Genomic DNA, 21,318 nt, shown 5'->3' with positions numbered 1-21,318 from the left:
TTTTATTTCACTGGAAAATGACGGTAATTCATTGCAAACAATGTAATAAATGCATTTATCTTATCTTTTTTTTATATTCTATTTCTGCTTTTCAGACATTGACATGATTAAGCAGGGATTCACATATCTAAAATTACGCGTTGATAAATTGAGCAATTATGTTAAGAATAAATCGTTTATGCCATGTCCTACTTTTAAATTAACAAGACTAGGGATTATACTTTTCAATTTCTTTAAAACGAGCGTTAGTATGAAAGAATTATTTCGATTGTAAAAGGGATTTGTAGAACTTTTGTATTTCGAAGTGGACCAAAAAGACATGTTTGTAAGGATGTCATTTTTATTTGATGAATCTAAAGTGTTATAGAAAATGAACCGTTTCACGTTTAAAAATGGTTAAAAAGAAACAAAAAAGACAATAAAAGAATTCTAAAGAATTGAGAGAAAGAACGCTTCATGCCTGTTTGACAAACTTTGGGAATGTAAACTATATGTTTGATACTGCCACATTATGTATGTGTCTGTCCAAAGTCAGTAGCATGTTATTCAGTTGTTGTCGTTTGTTGCTGTTAATCATATTTGTTTTTTCGTTTACTGTTTTGTACAAAATTAGGCCATTGTTGAAGGTCGTACGTTCACCTATAATTGTTAACTTCTACGGCATTTGGTCTATGGTGGAGAGTTGTCTCATAATCATTCCACATCTTTTCATTTTAAAAGTATAAATTCATGATTGATTATGTCCATTGGTAGTACATCTTATTAAGTGTTTAACGTTTACGTTATCGCATTATACGTCAAACCAGAACAAGATGATTCATCATACAAAACTTTTTTTATTGAGGATATATCACCAACTTGATATTGGAGACTCTTTCTCATAGATTTATTGTTGCTGTGCCACATTGGTTGATATGTTCTGAGTCACATAGTAATACATAAACAATTACATATGTATGCACCCAGTTTTGCTCCGTTTGCTCGAGTTCATGCGATTTCCACGCAATGAGTTTCTTATTTCTGTTTTGTTTTATCTTGATTTGTATATGCTTAATGGATTTTTGAGATTTTAACATTGGTAAATAACTGTTGTAATTTACCCATATATCTCATATCCTATCTATTCTCAGTCTAACTTATTTATCGAATTTTCTTATAACATTGACGGTACCAATTTTATCGCACCAGATGATGAATAGCTGATCAAACCAAAAAGATCATATAATTAACTAAAACCAAATGTCACTCATGATGTGTGTAACTTATTCAGATTTAAGAATCACAAAGTTGAGAAACGCGTATATGTGTAAAAGAGGGACGAAAGATACCAGAGGGACAGTCAAACTCATAGATCGAAAACAAACTGACAACGCCATGGCCAAAAATAAAAAGACAAACAGATATATATATATATATATATATATATATATATATATAAAGACCTTATAAACTATCTAACTTTATTGTAATGAGACCCCCTCCCCCCAAAAAAGGGAGGAAAAAGCAAAACAAAACAAAACAAAACAAAAAACATATTAACCAAAAGTATTTTAATAATTGAAATAAAATTTAAAAGTAAAACCAATGCATAGTTTCTCTAATTATCTTAAAAAGATGTACTTTATCCGCTACTTTCTTTAAACCTCAAAATAGACGAGAGCAATATTGCCAATTGTATATCGAATCGTCATTGTGCACGAGACCGTTTTGAGTTCCCCTCAAAAGATAGCAAATCCCCATTAACAAGAAATACACAATAGTACTGATATGTTTGCATTAATATAAATTCATCTTACCTGTCAGTGCGGGGGCATTTGACGAAGTGACACACTGATAGCCTTCACACCACTGTTCGAGACCAAACATATAAAAACATGTTAATGAATATGTAGGCTCAAATGTTAAAAAAGTGTAATACACACGCTTGTACTGAATAAGTTGAACGATCTAAATATATAACAATTTTGAGAGCAACAAGTATAAATCTTATCAGTCATACATTTAATACATTTTGTAATATGCGTTGGAATAATGCATTCTATTGATATATTGTTAGGTCAAGATATTTCTGGGAAACTTGTGATACCCTAGCCTTGATTATATTCGATCACCTTTCACAATTGATGCCCGATACTTACTGCATTAGTTACCCTAAGGTTCTTCCGTTATTTTTGGAAGTATATATTCTGCTTTTTATGAAAAAGTAAAATAGCAATTTCTGTACAAATTAAACCATTTTTTACAGTGTTTGTTTGTTTGTTTATTTCTTTTTTTGGATATGTTGTCTGAATGCTGTGTAAATGAAACTAAATTAATTTATATTTCTGTGTGTATATTTTCAATTTTCAAAGGACTTACTTGATGTATTTGGATGCGAATATGAATTCCATCATTTAGCAGCAGATATGTCAATAGAATTTTAGTGACTGACGCTAATGTAAAGCATACAACCAAAACAACGTTTCTTATAATGAAAAGTTATTGAATTGTATTCTGTGCGTACTGTTTATTTGCCGAAAAATTACAATCTGAAACTATGTCCACACTATGTTAAGTAGCATATAAACGTATGAATCCGTCTACATAAGCTCATGCATTGGAAAAAAAGTCATGATAACCACAATACCTTTCCATTTCCGCAAGACGTCCGCTCAGCTGGTAAAATCAAGGAACACTGATTTGCTAAATTTGGATTCACACACCACAAACCTGTACATGCGGTTTGAAAACTACCAGCATTTACATATGGTAACTAGAAAGAAAAATGTCAAAACATAGACAAATAATAAATGTTAAATCCCCAAAACAAATGATGTTCGCTTAATTATTTCATCGATTGTATGTAATTTTCTATCTACATTGTATATCACAACAATCAATTCCTGTGTAATTGGTAAATACTTATTCCTTTGCTTTTAATTATTTTATATTTGAACCAGAAAACCTAGATAACATTAAAAGATTTTTTCTAAGTTTCCTTTTTAAAAGTATACACAATTAGATCTTGTTTATAGAAAAAAAAATTAGAAATTCTTCATATCATTAACGACTTTCATACAAGTGTGTGGGGGAATAGCCAGCTATAAAACCAGGTTTAACCTTACTATTTATTTTGGGGAATGCCTGTATCAAGTCAAGAATATATGAAAGTTGTTTTTCACTCGTTGCGATGTTGTTAAACGGTTAATCCAGAATGTTTTGAGTCCCCTTTTGCTGTAATATTCAGGTTGTCAAAATTTCAAATATAGAAGGTATAATACGTGCAAGATTCTGTGAATTTACTCATACATGTAGTATTTTAAATTATTTATTTTTATCAACAATTATCATTTTGAACAATGCAAAGAAGAAACGAATAATTTCATATTAAATTGAGGTTGAGGTTTGCCATAATCATGAAATATTAAACTGCTGGTAATAGGTTTTGCTATGAATCATATTCAAGTTAAGGATAAAGTTTAACAGACAACAAATATGTGCAATTACACAAGACAACAATTTTTTTCCGATATATAAGACTGAATTTAAGAAATACATACATTTGTATGTACCTGTCCTAAGTCAGGAGCCTGTTGTTCAGTTGTTGTCGTTTGTTGGTGTGGTTCATAAACTGTGTTTCTCGTTTCTCGTTTTTTTTTTAAATAGATTAGACCGTTGGTTTTCCTGCGTTTTGTTTCACATTAGTCATTTTGGGGCCCTTTATAGCTTGCTGTTCGGTGTGATCCAAGGCTCCATTTTGAAGGCCGTACTTTGACCTATAATTGATTACTTTTTACACATTGTGACTTGGATGGAGAGTTGTCTCATTGGCACTCATACCACATCTTCTTATTTATATTGATATTGTCATGAAAACGGCTATAATTTTAGGAAATAGCTTAAAAAACAACTAATGTTGGATAGGACAAAAATAAAACATCATTCTACGACTCTCTGTGATATTCTTCAGTTCTTCTTGTTAACAAGCAGTTATTGGTTAAATGTCTCTATATTGGTCGGACGTGGTTCTATACTTCCTGGAAAGCCTAAAACGGACAATTCCAACAAATAATCTACCTCCTTCCTATGCTTGAGCAACCTGACGGATGCTGACTGTGCAGCAGGAACTGCATACCTTTTCTGAGCAGCTTTTTGTTTTGGTAGGGTTCGTGTATATCAATCATGCGTTTTCTATGTAGTGTTTCGTTGATTTGTTCGTCTATTCGTCGTTTTTCGTTTTTTGCCATTGCTTTGTCAGTTTTTCTTCGACTTATGAGTATTGGATGTTCCCTCAGTATATTTGCCTCTTTTGTCTATAATAAGAACTGATCTTGCTGCATATAACTTTACATCGGTTGCTATTGTGATAACTATTTTGTAAAGGTTTACCCTGCAAACAAAAGATGAGTCACCAAATGCCATTTGACATTGCTGATCAGCAGTATATGATTGGCCAATCGACTGCGTTAAATATGAATTCAGACTGTTATGATTGTTGGAAACTTTTGTCAATAAACAGTTGTTGCCAGAACTGAAATATAAAAGAGTAAAGTAATTAATAAATACCTTAGTATACCATTGGCTTTACTTGTTATTTACAGTAACTTAAATGGCGAGTAATATAAAAAATTAAAGATGGGGATGATTGCCAATGAAACACATCTCCACCAGTGACCAAATGACATAGCATTTTACAACTTTAGGTCACCATGCGAATTCAACAATTAGCAAAACCAAAACCGCATAGTCAGCTACAAAATGCTCCGAAAAGATAAATGTAAAACCATTCAAACGAGAAAACGAATGGCCTGATTTATGTACAAAACAATGAACGAAAAACAAATATGATATACAGCAACAAATGACAACCACTGAATTACAGGCATATACGTATGTGGCGGGGTTTTACAAGTTAGTTGGCGCTAAAACCTTCCCCTACCTTGGACAGTGGTGTCACAGTACATAAAACATACTATGAAAATTAGGTGAAAAGGGCTTAACTTATCAGATCTATACAAAGAAGAAAAACATCTAACAAAAACACAGTTCGGATGTGATAGGGTATTTATACATCCCCACAACAACAAAAGAGATTAAGTACAGATCTTAGAGTACTCGCAGTTACTGGCAGATAGTTCAAAGCCAATAACAACTAGTAAAAATATCATGCATCAGAGACTTAGATATCAATCAGTACACATTCAACATCCAATGGATTTAGTGTAAAAATGTCATTAACAGTCAGAGAAAAACATTTTGCAATGAATGCATAGCAGTATACTTTTACCCTGTCGATACATCAAATCTCGCCCCGTTTAAAAGAATCAATTAGGTGTGTTTCCCCTCTTCGTTCGTACTTATCAAATGGATTGAGTATATTTGAATATCGGTAATATACTGTAGTCCCTCTAAAGTATCTAATAGATAAAGCTAGCAAGGGCCGAATCAGTCAGTATTGATTGCTCTAACACAATACTAACACTGAAAAAGCAATTTAGTTTGATCGGTGAACCTAGGATTATGGTACATAAAGAGGGTAAAATTTTGTAGCAGTATGTTAAGTACCTAAAGTTCACATTGTTAGCATCTATTGGTACTAGTATATATTTTTTTTATTTTTTTTTCTATTTTTATGCATTGTGTTCATTGTTTTATACATTCTCTAGTGAACAGTCCACAGATTGAGATTTAACGGGTAAATATATGATATGAAAAACCTGAAATAATCATGCCACAAGTTCATGTGCCCTTCCAAATTTATAATTTTTGTTAAATTATTTTTCTATCTATATGAAAATATGTTTATCATTAAAGAAAGCTTATATTAGGATTATTTACAGCTTGATGTATTGTATTCACAAGTGTCAAATGTTGAAGAAATTTAACACCTAGATTCTTTTTTTTGGTTGCTGTCTGTCTCTTTTGACGTATACTGCTACATTTCCCTTTATATTTTACATTTTCTTTACCATATCAACTCGTGTTACATAAAAAAGGAGGTTTCTAATGTCATTTATTTTTATAAATATACGTAACTATGGTTTGTTTTAGTCTATCATACTTATTTCTGCCATACATATTTATTAGACGATACAAATAATGCTTGACGTCCTTCCTATTTATCAGCATAACATGTTGATTTCTTGCAAATATGACCAGGCATTATTAAAAAAGTTATGATAATCCTTGATCGGAATTTTCAGAAAGATTATTCCGACGTCAGGTCGACAAGTTTTTTGTTTTTTTATCCTTCAGTTAGATGGCGCTAAAATCATGTTGAATTAAGAAACTATCTCCCTCATTCATAGCACTGGTGTCTTTTTCAGGTTTGGCTTAACGTCTGGTCCTAGTTGATTTTATTAGGGAGCTACCATTTGATTTTTAAGAGGGGCTAGGATGAAAAATGTTGTCCTGCCTTTTAATTTTTCACTCTATTCGGTCCTGCCTTTTTTTTTTTTATTAGTTTAACCTGACTGTTTTTTACATAAATTGGCCTTTTTTTAACTTAAAACTCCTGTCCTGCCTTTTTTTCAAATTTTATCCTAGCCCCCCATCCCCCCCCCCCCCCACCCCCCACCCCCATGAAAATCAAATGGTAGCGCCCTTAAGACTTCATTGTCTGAATTAGGTTTTGAAATTTTCAAGTATTCTGACCTCAAGCATCACTGAAGATACATTAATTGTCGACAGTCGCATCCGACCCAGTTCGATGTACAGTAGAACCTCGAAGTCGAAGGGATAGGACCAAAGTGTTCGACTTATCCGAGGTTCGACTCATCCGAGGTCGAGTGTGTCGTCATAAATTTGGAATGCATGAAATACGGTATGAAATTTGAGTAAACTTGATACTTTGAACAGTGTGCCTTTTTTCGATAAGACGCTATATGATTGTGTATTCAATCTCCATATTGTTTGGTCCTAATGATAATACACACCAGTACAGATACAAATCACGCACAGAAAAAAATCAATAATAAACACAAGTATTTACAAAAGTATACAACAATGTATACAGATACTATTATTGATATAAAACATGAACATACAACGTGACTTCCATCAAATACAGAGAGATATGATTTATCTAACAATTTGTATAATTGAATAATATGTAAGATACTTACCTTTCAATCTCATTTATTCGGGTATCTATTTCTTGTCCGCTACAAGATGAAAATTTCCATGGATTGGTCGACGTGGATCCGCTGATGGCTTGACTGACAGCAGCCATAATGTTATGACTTGCTAACAGACAAGTATTATCAAGCTCATCATGGACTGCACGTAAACTGCAATAGCATCGAGTGTATTGCTTAGAAATATGTAAATTATTACCTAATACACAATGTCCATTTACAATTTTTGTGAATATTTTGTGTAATCTTTTTTTTTTTTTTTTAATATGTATGTTGTGCATATTGTTTGAATAGACGTTAAGTTTATATAAGATATTTGAAAACAGAAGAATATAGAACGATATTCAGGAGCTATCAAAAATCATTATTGCAGGTAGACAACGCCATTGCCAAAAGGGAAAAAAACAGAACAGACAAACAGCAAGAATTGATATTTTTTACATTACACAGAAGATTAAAGATGCGCCACAAGTCATGCTAGTGACAACTCTCACGTTATTCAACAGTTAACACTGTTGTTCCGTTCTATACTTATTTCGGCAATCGTTTTAAATCTATTTTTGAAATAATATAATTTTGCTATATGCATCTTTTGTGTATTGGTTTTTCTTTTAGTTGATTTTGCGTTGACAACTTTTAAAGTATATTCGACTGCCTGTTTGATACCTTCATACTTCAACAATCTGAATTCAAGCCACACTGACGTGAACTGAAGTTATCGCATTTTTTTAACTGGATCATCTAATAAATTTGTACTTTAACTACGTGGTCGATGGCAGTGCTGTAGACTATAAGTCTCCGTGGGTATTTATCTCGGTGTCAGAAATGTTGTACTGGTTTTGATATTTTGATAATACTTTTTAAGAAAATTTCAGTTTTTAAAAAAAGATATTTTTTTAAATTCCTCTAGGTTTATCATCCAAATGCATAAGGCTCAACAAGAGGTGAAAAATATACCAAGGGGAATTAATAACTTTTAAGTCCATGAGAAACTGACAACACCTTGGCGAAAAAATTCGAAAAGACAACGTCCAATTAAACACTTCATAGAAAACTAAAGATTGATCAACAAATATTCCGCTAAAAAACGGTCGATCTCGGATGCTCTGAAAGGTAAGCGGATCCTTTTCTACGTGTGGTAACCGTCGTATTGCTCATGGTAAGTACAAAGTCGGTCATAAGTCTCATTCAGTAATGTCACAATCGAGGAAAAGCGCCCGGGATTGTGGTTACGACAATTGGAAATCTGTGTCACAAATATTCCTTAATAGTCAACAAACTCATTATGGCGTCCGTAAAACTTTCAAAGCGATGACTCCAATTTTACCATTCGTAACTCTTTATAGTAGTAGTATCGATGTCATGTAAAAATACGTTTACTGCATTTTACGTTCTATGGTTTTAGATTTCCAATATGTGATTTCGAAACTGTTGACAATAAATAAATTTTAGTTTTACGCATTTGGTGCATATTAAATCAATTCATTGAATTGATTCGAGTGAAAATTTTAGATATGTTACTCGTGTATCAAACTACTATTTATTCTAAATATATTCATACATCATTCAATTTTGCAAACAAACATGTCACATGAATATAAGTTGCAAAATATATTTCTGTTAGATATATGAAGATCATGTTTATAACAAACAGTGCGACCAAATCTCGTTCACACCAAATAATATGCATTTTTTGACAAGCGGTATTTGTGTAACTGTTTCTTATTCGTTGTTTTTCTCTAATATTCGGCTTTGACCGTTCCTGATGAATGTGAATCCAGAAAAGTGCCTTGGACGGTTGAAATATATAAAGTGTTGTTTTCATTTTATTTTAAATCAACGCCATGTGTTTATTGATTCACATTTGGTTTAGGCCTATGATGCTGCAAATGTTTTCATGTAGTGTTTTCTTCATGTTATTAAACATAACCACAGTCATGAGACGCATTTAATCTCATTAAGTAAATACTGAGCAAAACGAAGCCCGCCATAAGACGGGGAGGATATCAGGTGCTCCGGAATGATGAGCAGATTCTGCTCCAAATGTCGTCGTGTTGCTTATTATACCTATCATTGACACTTTCGCAGCAAAATACATATCCACTTCACATCGTTTGCTAGAATGAGGAAAACACTGCACAAAATTACTTTTTGTGTTTTGTTTTTTTTTTTTACCAAACGAGTTTGAATATCTATGGTATCTTTATCCACTGATTGCTTAAAACACTGTTTTGAAAACAATGGTACAGACGTCTTTGCATACAATAATGCAATAACTTTTATACTAAATTATATAATTATGACTGATGTATGGCGATCCATGCAGTATATATCCAACATTATCACAAATCCTTTGCATCATATTTACCTATGTGCTAGCTCATGAGCAGCAATTGTTTGTGATATAAAGTTGAAATCTTCCTCTACTATAGAAACACTTTGATCTGTACACATTGCTCCAAGATAAGCATAGCCTAAAACAATATGAACAGCCTTTCTATACAATGCTCACTTAAATCTGATTATAACACAGGTCCCTTGTCCACAAATTGCTTGCAATGGTCTATTATCATATTGAACATGGAATGAAGGTGCAATATAGCGTTGTTAAAAGAAATAGGTACCCATAAAAACGGATGGAAAGGAAAAATGTGTTTCCTAACCCTAATTCTTATTATTCTCAATTTCAATACATTAACGTTTAAATTATTTCCCGAGTTACTTGTTAAGTTTTTGAGCAATACAATTGTTATAGGTTCTTACCTGTAGCGTTACTGCTGTTCAGCAAAGTAATGTCATGTCTGAATATAAAATATAAGCATAGATAGAATATCTGAAGCATTGACCATTATTTCAAATTCAGAAATATATCTCCCGCCTTTGATTTCTTGCCCTATTTTGGCTATGCTTCTTGTCAATTTTGAATTATAAGCTCGTCATTTTTGATAAGTTTTGAATTATCAAATAGTTGCGCATGTGATGCCGAAAAACTGGTACTATTAATCGTATCCCAATGAAATCAAATCACGTTTATAAAAAAAAGTGAAGATGCGACAAGACTATTTTTCTGTTAACCTTTATTGTTTGACATATGAAAAGATATATTTTAACTCTCAGACAACAGATATATTCTTATATCCTGAACAGACAGGTCGTTATTTGGCAATGTTTGTTACGAAACATGTCGGGTGTTCTGTCTTATTTACTTATCTTCAACAACAGCTTTCATATTTTGATACCTAAGCTTAGTTAAGAAATAATTCTCATAAGCCCAATCTGAACCTGCCTTTTCATAGAGCACCTACGTTTAGCTTCGAATTTGTAGTTTTCGTTCGTGTTGCTTAATTCACTGTTTTGTGTTAAATGCTTGGTAGACTGGTGCCGGTCTATTCATCTTTTTATTCTCTTTGACATAGTTATGTCTAAAATTTATTTTTGACTTTTGGTTATAAAAGTACAATATGTCATATCTGATCACTTTGATTCGAACAAAGTTGCAAACGAATTTGAAAGACATTAGAATGCAATTATTTAAAGAACGATAGAATTTCCGTACACCTTTAAAATAAAAGCAGAATAAAGTTTGATATTATATACTAAATATCTTATCGAAATTTTCAGAAACGTAAATGAAAAAAAAAACAATCGACAGTAGAAAAAAATAATAATTATAATAACCAGAACAATTTCAAAAGTTCTTTCCATCTAATTATAAAATCTCTGGTATGTGTCTTCGGAGTAAAAAACCACTAAGAAGTACACTTGCCAACTTATCCGATAAAATGTCTTTGATGAACTAAAACTTTTATAAATGAAAACATCTTCGTTGAATAAAATTATTCATAATCATTTTTCATTAAAACAATCATACCTAGTAAAAAGCATCGCATGATCATGTGGAGGTATTCCTTGTCCTGTTGTATGAATCCAGTCCTTAAAGGCCGCTAGCGTTATGCCGGAATCTAATAAACATCGAGATGACGACTGGCATTCCGTGTTGTTCTCGGTGAATGGAGCATAAGCAGCATCCTTAAAAACATTACATAATGCATTAAGATTGATTGATCGATCTTCTGTGTTTAAACACCACTTTCAGCACTGTCGGTTGTTTTGTGGTGGTCAGTTGTAATTGATTGAGGAAGCAAGAGTTCATGCAGTGACAAAAATATAAAAATAAGGAGATGTGATATGATTGCCAACTAAACAAATATCCGCCACTGTTGAAACGAAGTGGAATAAATAGGCGAGTTACATTTTTTTTCAAAAGCCTATAAGTTAACGACATTCATGCACCCACTTAACATACGTCTATATTATACATTAATCGAAGGCCATGTGTACATGTATGTTAAAAGAATGTTCGAAGGCTATTTTTTAAGTTGCTTAACATCAAATATCAATTATGTTGATGAGAATGATATATTGACATAATAAATTATACCTGTAAAATATGGAGTCCTGCAGTTTTAATGTCCATTGTGAAGGAAACGCCTGGAATATTCTTATATCGAAGATCAATCTACAAAAGCAGAGCTTCCCATTAAAGAAATAAATCATACTAGTATTATAACTTGAATTACTAGTAAATACGTTTCCATTGAATCAAAATGATCAAACAGCATTTATTATAAACTTTGAATTACAATGAAAGTCTGATTTGGTTTAACCCGTCAATTTCTTAAGAAAATGCCTGTACAAAGTCAGGAATATGACAGTTGGTTTCAATTCATTCTGTTTGTTGACATAGTCTATCTTTTGATTTTGTCAGTTTTTATGGACTATAAGTAAAGGCAACAGTAGTATACTGGTGTTCAAAAGTCATAAATCGATTGAGAAAAAAACAAATCCGGGTTACAAACTAAAACTGAGGGAACCAAAGGGACTATAAGAGGAAAATAAAGGAACAACAGGAACCTTGAAGTGCAACAAAAACAAACGCCAACATACATAGAAACGAACCATTTGATAACAACTGCCATATTCCTGACTTGGCACAGGACATTTTAAGAAAAAAATGTGGGTTGAACCTGGTTGTATGGCTAGCCAAACCTCCCGCTTATATGACAATGTTAAAAAATATCGCTAAAATTACAACACTACGTGACAGAAATACAGCACAAACACACGCAAGAACACTCATCACAGAGAAACGCACCAACAAATAATAGAATAGTCGCCACAACCTGCAAACCGCAGAACAACAACGATCATCTCCTATCAACGACAGACACCACAGGACATCACAAACAGTGACGCACTTACGTAACGAACATGCAATCTCGAACTTTATACAAGTATTTTCACAATACCAGTCCAAACAATTTTCATGACAATAATGGTATTGAAAGGCAATTTTATAATTATTTGGACTACTAACGATAAGACACAACACATTATGCAACCGAAACCATAACAGACACATCAAAAATAAATACATGAATGTTGGATGTACAAAATGCCGAGACACGTCGTCTAGCAATGCAAATTCACAGTCGGTATAACAGACGACATAGATGTTAAACCACAAACTAAGACGTGGTAAAAATGTCATTAGTTTGTTTAGACACAGACACACCGTATAGATCAACCAATTCGTGATGGTGTCCATATAACATTTTTGAATTTACCTTGGAGTTCATACGTTATACAGCGGGTGACCTTAAGGGCATTCCGGTGTTATGTTCCCGCAGACATTTCTACCCACGTGACTTCCGTTTTTGGCTGATAACCGAACGTATTTCGTATAAATACGGGAATATTATCGAGTGCAAAATAACTTTCTTTGTCGCTTGTTATAAATTCATTTCTTCAATGAATACTAATGAAAATATTTTTTAAGAACATAAATAAATAATATGAAAATGTTTTGTCGTGAGAAATATATATATATATATATATATAAGTAAAAACTCATTAATATATATGCACACGTACCGAAAAGTTGTGTTTGCGGATGAATATCTCTTATCGCTTGTTATATATTAATTTCATCAATACATATTCATTAGCGGAAGAAATATGAATGCCTACTCAAATCCAACCTATTAGAAAAACGAATTATTACAAAAGAGTGCCCACCATGCACTTGCACTGCACTATCATTAGAATAGTAGAATAGAATGATGGTATAAATGGATAAAAATTTGCCGGTAGAGTTATTAAGAAGAGCTGATATATATATATATATAACTGTTGTACAAATATTAATATAATATATAACAACAAACCAGATTATACTGATAACAAATGATTGTCCCATGATTATATCAGTACAATATAATAATTATTACGGTGAGGTTGAATTCTCTGTCAATTATTCATCATCCACACAGGAACTTGTCTCAGAAAAAAAAAATAAATCCATGTACCTTAACCTAACTTTCAGGTATAGAGATATTTTATTTGTTCTGAGACAAGTGCCTGTGTCCATCCACCAGAACTTGCGGTCATCCGATGTTCAGCAATTTAGTACTTTGGTTTGTTAAGCAACACATAATTAAGATATTTATAAAAATGCTATCAAAAATGAAACAGTAATTTTGCTTAAAACTGATAAAGGAATATAAATATATCATTACAAAGGTGACAATATGAAATTGTGTACAAATAAATAGCTATTGTCAATATCTGTTCTTTAATTTATGAATAACAAATCTTTAAATTAATACAAATCTACGAATCAGTAGGTTGGGGGTTAAAAAAAGATCTTAATTCGTCTGTTATTAAAGAGTGATGAAAGATACCTAAAGGTCATTCAAACTCACAAGTCAAAAAACACTCACAAGGCCATGGCAAAAAACGAACAACGACAAAAAGACAAACAACAGTAAACAAAAAACAACACGGAACACTCAAGATTGAGCAACACTTCAGGTACTCCGGAAGGGTAAACAGATCCACCTCAACGTGTGGCATCCTTCGTATTGCTTATGTAAATACAATGCCAGTCAAATTCGATAGGTCACATTCGACATTCAACATCACTACTTGGAACTCTTGGTTCAATAGCTTCCTTGTAAGCATCAACCTTGTATTAGGAAAATCACGATATGAAATGCAAGCTCATGTAAATCGTTTCAACTGGGAGATATATACTCCATAAACAGGCACTACTAAAATGCTTCATAGAAATGGAAAGTTCAAATCTATCTCTTTGTCGTAAAGTTTTGTTCTCAACCGACCCTCATTGTCAATGTCGAGATGTAAGTCAAGATATGAGGCAGACTCACCTATATTGGTTGTATGCTTTATTATTTCAAGTTCGATAGGATAGATGCGTTCAACATAGTCAACATACTTTGAATTATTTGGTGACAGGACATCATCTATACAGCGGAACGCGAGGTTAAAGGATAATATGCTATTTTCTTTTCGTTCTTCCTCATGAGGAAGCTCCCGTACAAAGTCAGCCTTATATGAATAAAGTAACAAGTCGTCAATAAGAGGAGCACAGTTGGCTTAAATGAGAATGCCAATTGTTTATTGAAAAAAAAACACGTGAGCACAAGCAACAAAACATGTCGTTAATCAAGAAATCAAGCATCTGGCAATGTGAGATTCAGAGAACTTTTTGTTTAAATCAGAGTGATTTTTTACACAATAAAATGTATCCCTCCCTAAGACAAGATACTTGCATCTAAGTTGATCATTCTTTTAATTTGTCTTTTAGTTTTGAATAGGGAAAACTTGAGTGAAGGATTGAAAAGTCAAATGTTTTAATATTATTCCAAACGGAAAGAGACTAAGATTTTATGTAATCTACATATCTTTAGATTTTGAACTATCCACATCTGATTCACACCGCCCCTAGAATAGGAAGTTTCACAATAAATCTGGAGCCTTGCTTTGAATACTGATGAAATTGATGCTAATAACAGTTTTGTGGAGCACTTTGAAGACCCAGCAAAATAACGGTGTTTATATGGTATTCTAATATTGTAAAGACAATTCTGAAGATAGAAATTGTAAGTTGATTGCTCATAAGATTGATGTAAATAATTTTTTTAATATTTTTTTTTATCAACTTAATGTTTAGCTTTATCAAAGACTTATACTATGGTTAACTTACCCCCTTCATCATGTATGCGTAAAATTGTCTTATTGCATCCAATGCTGCATTTACATCGTTGTTTTTCTCAGACAGCCAACTGTAAATAGAAATTACGACACTATACTGCTACATATAAGTAACAAACTGTTAAGATGGAGATTTTGTCTCGCCAGACTCTTATTCCAGGCTTAACCCACTATATTCTTCCAAAAATGCCTTTACCAAGTCAAGAATATGATAGTTGTTTTCAATTCGTTCCGTTGGTTGATATGTCCTAGCGTTTGATTTTGTCAAGTTCTATGGACTTTGTACCATTTTTTTTAATTTACCTTGGAGTTCAGTATTTTTGTTAAGACTTTTTTTGCGATAGCGGATTTTCTCAGAGTTTTTAAACAGTTATTGAAGCCGCCGACGCCAAATGGGAACCACACACATAAGTTTCGCGTCCGCTGTTTTATAACTGCATTTGCCCATTCACAAGATATATGTGATATAGAATAAAGTTTTGGAACAGCCGAAATGACTCCGGATTTTAAGTTTAGAGTTGTCATTTTATTTTTTAATTTACACCACTACGGTACAGCACGTCATCTAAGTTTATAAATTTATCCAGTGGTAAGAATTAAAACCTGTATGTATCTTTAAGATTGTGAGATAATGAATTTACAAATGTGTATATCCAGAGGCATTTTCCATATATTAAAAAAAAAAAAAAAAAAAAAAAGGATATGGGGTATCCATCAATGACACAAAATCAGTCCATGCACAGCATGTCTCTTGTAATGTACTATATTTCTAAATGGGGTGATACACTTTAACAAAACTTCAACAGAATGTCATGTGCATTTTCTGTTTTATGTATTAATAAATGATATTTTAGAAATTCAATTTGCAAATCATTAACATCACCATGATTGTGTACATGGGGAGTCCGGGGTAAAGTTTTGTAAGTTTTCCTAATAACGTTTCTTCTTTACTCTTCTGTTTCATTCCAGTGATGTAGACCTACATATATGAGAGTCTGGTCGGGGTAATCAGAATAGAGAATAATGGTCAGAAAAAATAATGAATAGAGAAAAATGTTCAACAAATGTAAAGAATAGATATCCGTTGGGTGCAAAGAATAAAAAATAACTGTCGAAAATAAGATAATTGGATAATAAAATACTCATTACAGAAATAAACGTTGTACAGAATACAGAAATCCTCTTATTACAGGAAAATGTAAAAGTAAACTCATTTATGAGACACTTTACAGAATATTAAGCTTTATTGTAAACGATTTTAAGAAAAATGACCTAAAAATTTAAAGAATGCGGAATCGAAGGATCCCCCAATCCGGACTCTCATATATATGTATACTCACAATTGATATGCACTATAATCTACCACCATCAGTAGTTCTATCTGGTAGTTCCCTGTTGCTCTCTTTTTCCTACTCGCATTGTTCTGTGTCACTTTATTTTCTGTATAATTAGCTGTGAGGACAATTTTTTAAAGTTGAACAATTATGAAACTTAAGTGCATATCTATAATTGGTAATGTATTTCAAACATGTTAGCTATATTTCATTTCCCCTTTTTTAATTAAGCATTGATATATTTTGATTTTATTACATTTTTTATTGTGACAGTTTATAATTTTACTTACAAAACAGAAATTCTTCAAAAAAGACAATAAAAATTGTTACACAAATTCGTGTGCTCCATTTGCCCTGTTTATAGTTTGTTGAACTTACCTGAAATTGGTATATTCCAATCAAATAACTGAACTTCTGGAATAATGATTGAATGATCTCCATTTGAAGATGGCTCAAGAATATGTAACTGTCCATCTATATGGAATGTTCCAAACTAAGAAAGGAGAAAACAAAAATCTTATTCACCGATAACCTAATTGTGTAGATAGAAAACAGCTCATCATAGATACCAGGCTTATAATTTTGTACACCAGACGCACGTTTTGTCTTCAAAAGACCCATTAGTGACGCTTGACTTGTGTCAAGTGCCAAGCACTGTTATTGTGACGTGAAATATCATTGATATATAAAAATAAGAAGATGTGGTATGATTGCCAATGTGACAACTCTCCACAAGAGACCAAATGACACAGAAATTAACAACAATAGGTCACCGTACGGCCCGTTCAAAAATGATCAATGCTCATACCGCATAGTCAGCTATAAAAGGCCCCGAAGTGACAAATGTAAAATAATTCAAACGAGAAAAAATAACGGCCTAACTTATGTACAAAATAATAAATGAAAAACATATACGTTACAAAGGAACAAACGACAACAACTGGATTACAGGCTCCTGACATGGGACAGGCACATACAGAATGTGGCGGGGTTAAACTAGTTTGAAAGCGCCAATCCTCCCCTAACCCGGGACAGTGGTGTAACAGTACAACATAAGTTCATTTCTAGCTGTATCTTTGCTGTTTATAAGATGTTAAATTATTCTAAACACAAAGTATTTATTCCCCAAGCAAATATTGACTAAGCCGTATTTGTCACAACTTACCGGAATTTTTGGTTTGTAATGCTTTTCAACTTGGTATTTGATTCGATGTTCCTATTGTTTCGATTCTAGCATCACTGATAAGTTTTATAAAGTAATGACGAGCATGTGAGCTAAGTATACTTGATGAGTTTGTACACAAATTTAATTATACAAAACCCGGTCTGTATTAGGGTCTTCATTTCTGTACTTTTTATTTCTTAGACCATTTTCTCTAGAATCTATTAATTTTTTTCTATTCTTCATATTTTTGGCCCATTTTTTATTATTCTTTTCTTATTACTCCCATTTTTGTCTCTTATCTTTCCTCATTATTCTTTGTTCTGTAAACCCATCAGACTCTGACAGAAGCTGCATCCCAACGTTTAAAACTGTTATATGATAGAAAACTGTTTGAAAGCTAAGTAAAATACTGATAAAAAAAAACTAAATGGCCCATTTGCAATGAACTTGATCATAAAATGTTAACGCTTTGCATAATGTTTCAATTTGTTAAACGCCAAAAGAATAAAATAAATACAGATTTGTTCAATATTCATAACGTACGTAAGTACTTTACAAGATTGTTTTAATTGTAGGTCACATTTTATTAAAGTAAATCAAATTCTACCATTTATACCATATATTTTAGCAGATGGTATGGACAATCTACCCGATTTGTATAAATACATAACACATACCAGCAAATAGTTTTCAATCACAGCTGTGCTGTTCAACCGTATTAACCTCTCTGCTTGAAAAAGACATTCTTTGGTAACGCATTGATAAAACTCGGTCAGTACCTGTGAAGAAAATCAGATTAGAAGATGAATGGGTACAAATATGTGATAAAGGTACTACAAAAAAGGTAAAATAACAAAAATACCAAACTCCAAGGAAAATTCTAAACGGAAAGTCATTTATCAAATGGCAAAAGCAAAATGAATGGAAAAATACTGACACATTATTGACTTCGTACATGTATTTCCTCTTGTAGAAAATGGTGGATTAAACCTGGTTTTATAGCTAGCTTAGTCTCTCACTAGTATTACAATCGCATAGAATTCCGTTATATTGGCAACACTGTGTGGGCAAAACAAGCAGACATAATAGGTAACATGGTCAAAAAATGGAGTATAGCAGTCAACATTGTGTTATTATCTTAATCAATATAAATAAAAGCAAATAACTATTTCAACAAAGAAAAACAAAATGGCATATAAACACAAAATCAGAGCACTGTTAAATTGATATAATAGTATGAGGCAAAATTACAAAAAATCCCCCTTTATCTCTCTCGGTCTTGTAAGTTCGGAAAAATAAATATTTAAATGTCGAATACACAAAGGAACTAAAACGACAGCTAGAACCATTCAGTCAAAACATTCTTGTGTTAATTTTTAGAGATTAATTAATACATGTCTGAGAACTTAAACCGGATGTATTACAAATATAGGTCCTTGTATTTCTACTCGCCGTAATATTCAAGCCAAGTCGTACGTAGTTAACAGGTTTTTGTCAACTTGAATATGCAGCAACGTGCCTCAATTATAACCAACATTTCTTTGTCTTTTTATTATTTCCCTTAAACAAATATCAGCTGAGAACTCGCGTTTCTATAGCATTGGTGACCTTGTTGGTGTACCCGTCCACAGACAATGAATTTACGTACTCTAAATCAAATATACTTAGTAAAACACGTTTAGCAACATATGTATTGTGATGTTTTTTTATCGTTACTGTTACCGATTAGAAGAATCTTCTTATATATGATATAGCAGTACATGTTTTACGTTTGTGAAAGCATAGGCGGATCCAGGGGGGGGGGGGGGAGGGGGGGGGGGGCTGGGGGTCTGGGCCCTCCCCCCTTTGGTGGGGAAAATTTGGTTGATTATATAAGGAATCACTGAACACTGAAGCATGACGGGAGCGGCCCCCTTTTAGGTCAGTCAGCCCCCCCCCCCCCCCCCCCTTTATGAAAAGATCTGGATCCGCCACTGGAAAGCATTTTGTTGTTTCAGACATTTGGCGGGAAAGTTAGCGGTAAGGTCGAGGGTTCTAGGAGTGTTCATCGGGGATTTTCTGTATTCAGTTAGGGAAACATTTGGAAACACACCATCAGTGAAATAATGTATTCGACTACGAATATATAAGCGGGTGAAAAATACTAATCCAGTTCTGTCGATGGTCTTATAAAGAAGAATCGCATATACGAATATATTACATTATAATTGAGCTGTAATATTGCGAGGACACTAAGTCATTGTACTGGGTACAACGTAAATGTACAAGCTGATCTTATATAAGTAAAGTTGTCAGAGCAGACTGTTCCACTTGGAGGACAGGCTGCACCAGCCCGTAGTCTCTGATAGTTACAGAGTGTCCAATTAGGAAGTTAAGGGAGACTGCACCAGCCCGCATTGTCTGATAGTGACCATTTAATAGCATTGTATTTGTATATACATAATTGATTGATGTTGTTTTATATTTGCAAGGAGCCAGTGTATATTCTAAGTTTGATGTACATTGCATAAATAGATGGTTACATATTTTTGGTAACGTCGTATTGTTTATGGACAGCTTGAATGAATCGTTTTAGATTTAAATGCCTCATTTGTTACACGTTACAATATTCCAATTAAAAAAAATATATTAAAATGGTTTAAAGATATAATGTTTTTATTATTGTTTTTACTGTGTCAAAAATTAACTTTCTGGTTTATTTTCTATGATATATTAATCTGTTACTTGTCTTGTTCAAAAATAGAATAGAAAACGAAAAAGAGACAACAACCCGATCAAAGGCCACCAATGGGTCTTCAACGCAGCGAGAAAATCCCGCATCTTATGCCGGGATTAAGCTGGCCCCCTAAACAGTATATTAAATTAGTAAACTAGTTAAGAGAAATGAATGCCACACTAATCTCTGACAAATACAAATGAATCAAAATTAAAAAAATCCAAAAAGACTAAAAAAGATTGGAGGTTCCTGACTTGGGACAGGCGCAAAAATACGGCGTGGTTAAACATGTTTTGTAAGATGTACTTGATAGTATGCTTTATTTTTTAAATCTAAAACTGAAACTGTTTGTTGCAAACTTTTGCTTACTCGGTATATATTAAAGCTTTGTGCAAAGCTTTTTTTCTTGAACATTTAAAGGCATGACTGTTAAATTATATAAATGTCAGACTCATACATCAAACAACAAAAGAAGCGTTACCAATTTTTTGTAACATTAGTCTAACATTAAACTTATTTAAAAGCTATCACTAGGAGGTAACAACTAGGAAGTCAGTCATGGTCCATTATCATAGTGCACGCGGTGTGTACCTTCATGATGATCATCATGATCATGATGAACTTGAACTTCATGTCTGACTTCCTTGTTAAATCAAGTATGAATTTAATGTGAAATTTTTATTTACCTTTTCATAAGATTATAAATATTAATACTTAATAATAAAATTCATGATAATATATTTCTCGTGATTTTATTAAGTTTATGTATAATATTTATTTTCTATATACATTTTATGATTAAAATCCATTCAATCATCATTTATTTTTGCACTAGTTATAAGCTGTTGAAAATAAGAAAAGTTAAGGGAAAGAGCCTATGGCCAGGTCACATAATGGTATAAACAAAACCAG

At 32.7% G+C, this 21,318-nt stretch overlaps 1 protein-coding gene across 1 annotated transcript in view; it reads right to left on the bottom strand.

The window, feature by feature from the left end:
• LOC127717627 (uncharacterized) overlaps positions 1 to 21,318 on the bottom strand; it is a 49,630-nt gene that overhangs the window by 15,850 nt on the left and 12,462 nt on the right. The window contains exons 3-14 of the mRNA XM_052223349.1: positions 18,368 to 18,469; positions 16,904 to 17,018; positions 16,532 to 16,643; positions 15,184 to 15,262; positions 11,557 to 11,634; positions 10,987 to 11,144; positions 9,879 to 9,916; positions 9,484 to 9,589; positions 7,104 to 7,268; positions 4,369 to 4,510; positions 2,627 to 2,752; positions 1,797 to 1,848 (exon numbers count right to left, since the gene is read on the bottom strand). Of these exons, the coding sequence (XP_052079309.1) occupies positions 1,797 to 1,848; positions 2,627 to 2,752; positions 4,369 to 4,510; positions 7,104 to 7,268; positions 9,484 to 9,589; positions 9,879 to 9,916; positions 10,987 to 11,144; positions 11,557 to 11,634; positions 15,184 to 15,262; positions 16,532 to 16,643; positions 16,904 to 17,018; positions 18,368 to 18,469 (1,273 nt within the window). The remainder of the gene's footprint in view (positions 1 to 1,796; positions 1,849 to 2,626; positions 2,753 to 4,368; positions 4,511 to 7,103; positions 7,269 to 9,483; positions 9,590 to 9,878; positions 9,917 to 10,986; positions 11,145 to 11,556; positions 11,635 to 15,183; positions 15,263 to 16,531; positions 16,644 to 16,903; positions 17,019 to 18,367; positions 18,470 to 21,318) is intronic.

This window comes from Mytilus californianus, unplaced genomic scaffold (genome assembly GCF_021869535.1).
Source record: "Mytilus californianus isolate M0D057914Y unplaced genomic scaffold, xbMytCali1.0.p SCAF_10, whole genome shotgun sequence".
In the NCBI taxonomy this organism is placed as follows: Eukaryota; Metazoa; Mollusca; class Bivalvia; order Mytilida; family Mytilidae; genus Mytilus; species Mytilus californianus.
The sequence above is the reverse complement of the archived record's forward strand: the minus strand, read 5'-3'. Positions and strand labels throughout refer to the sequence as shown.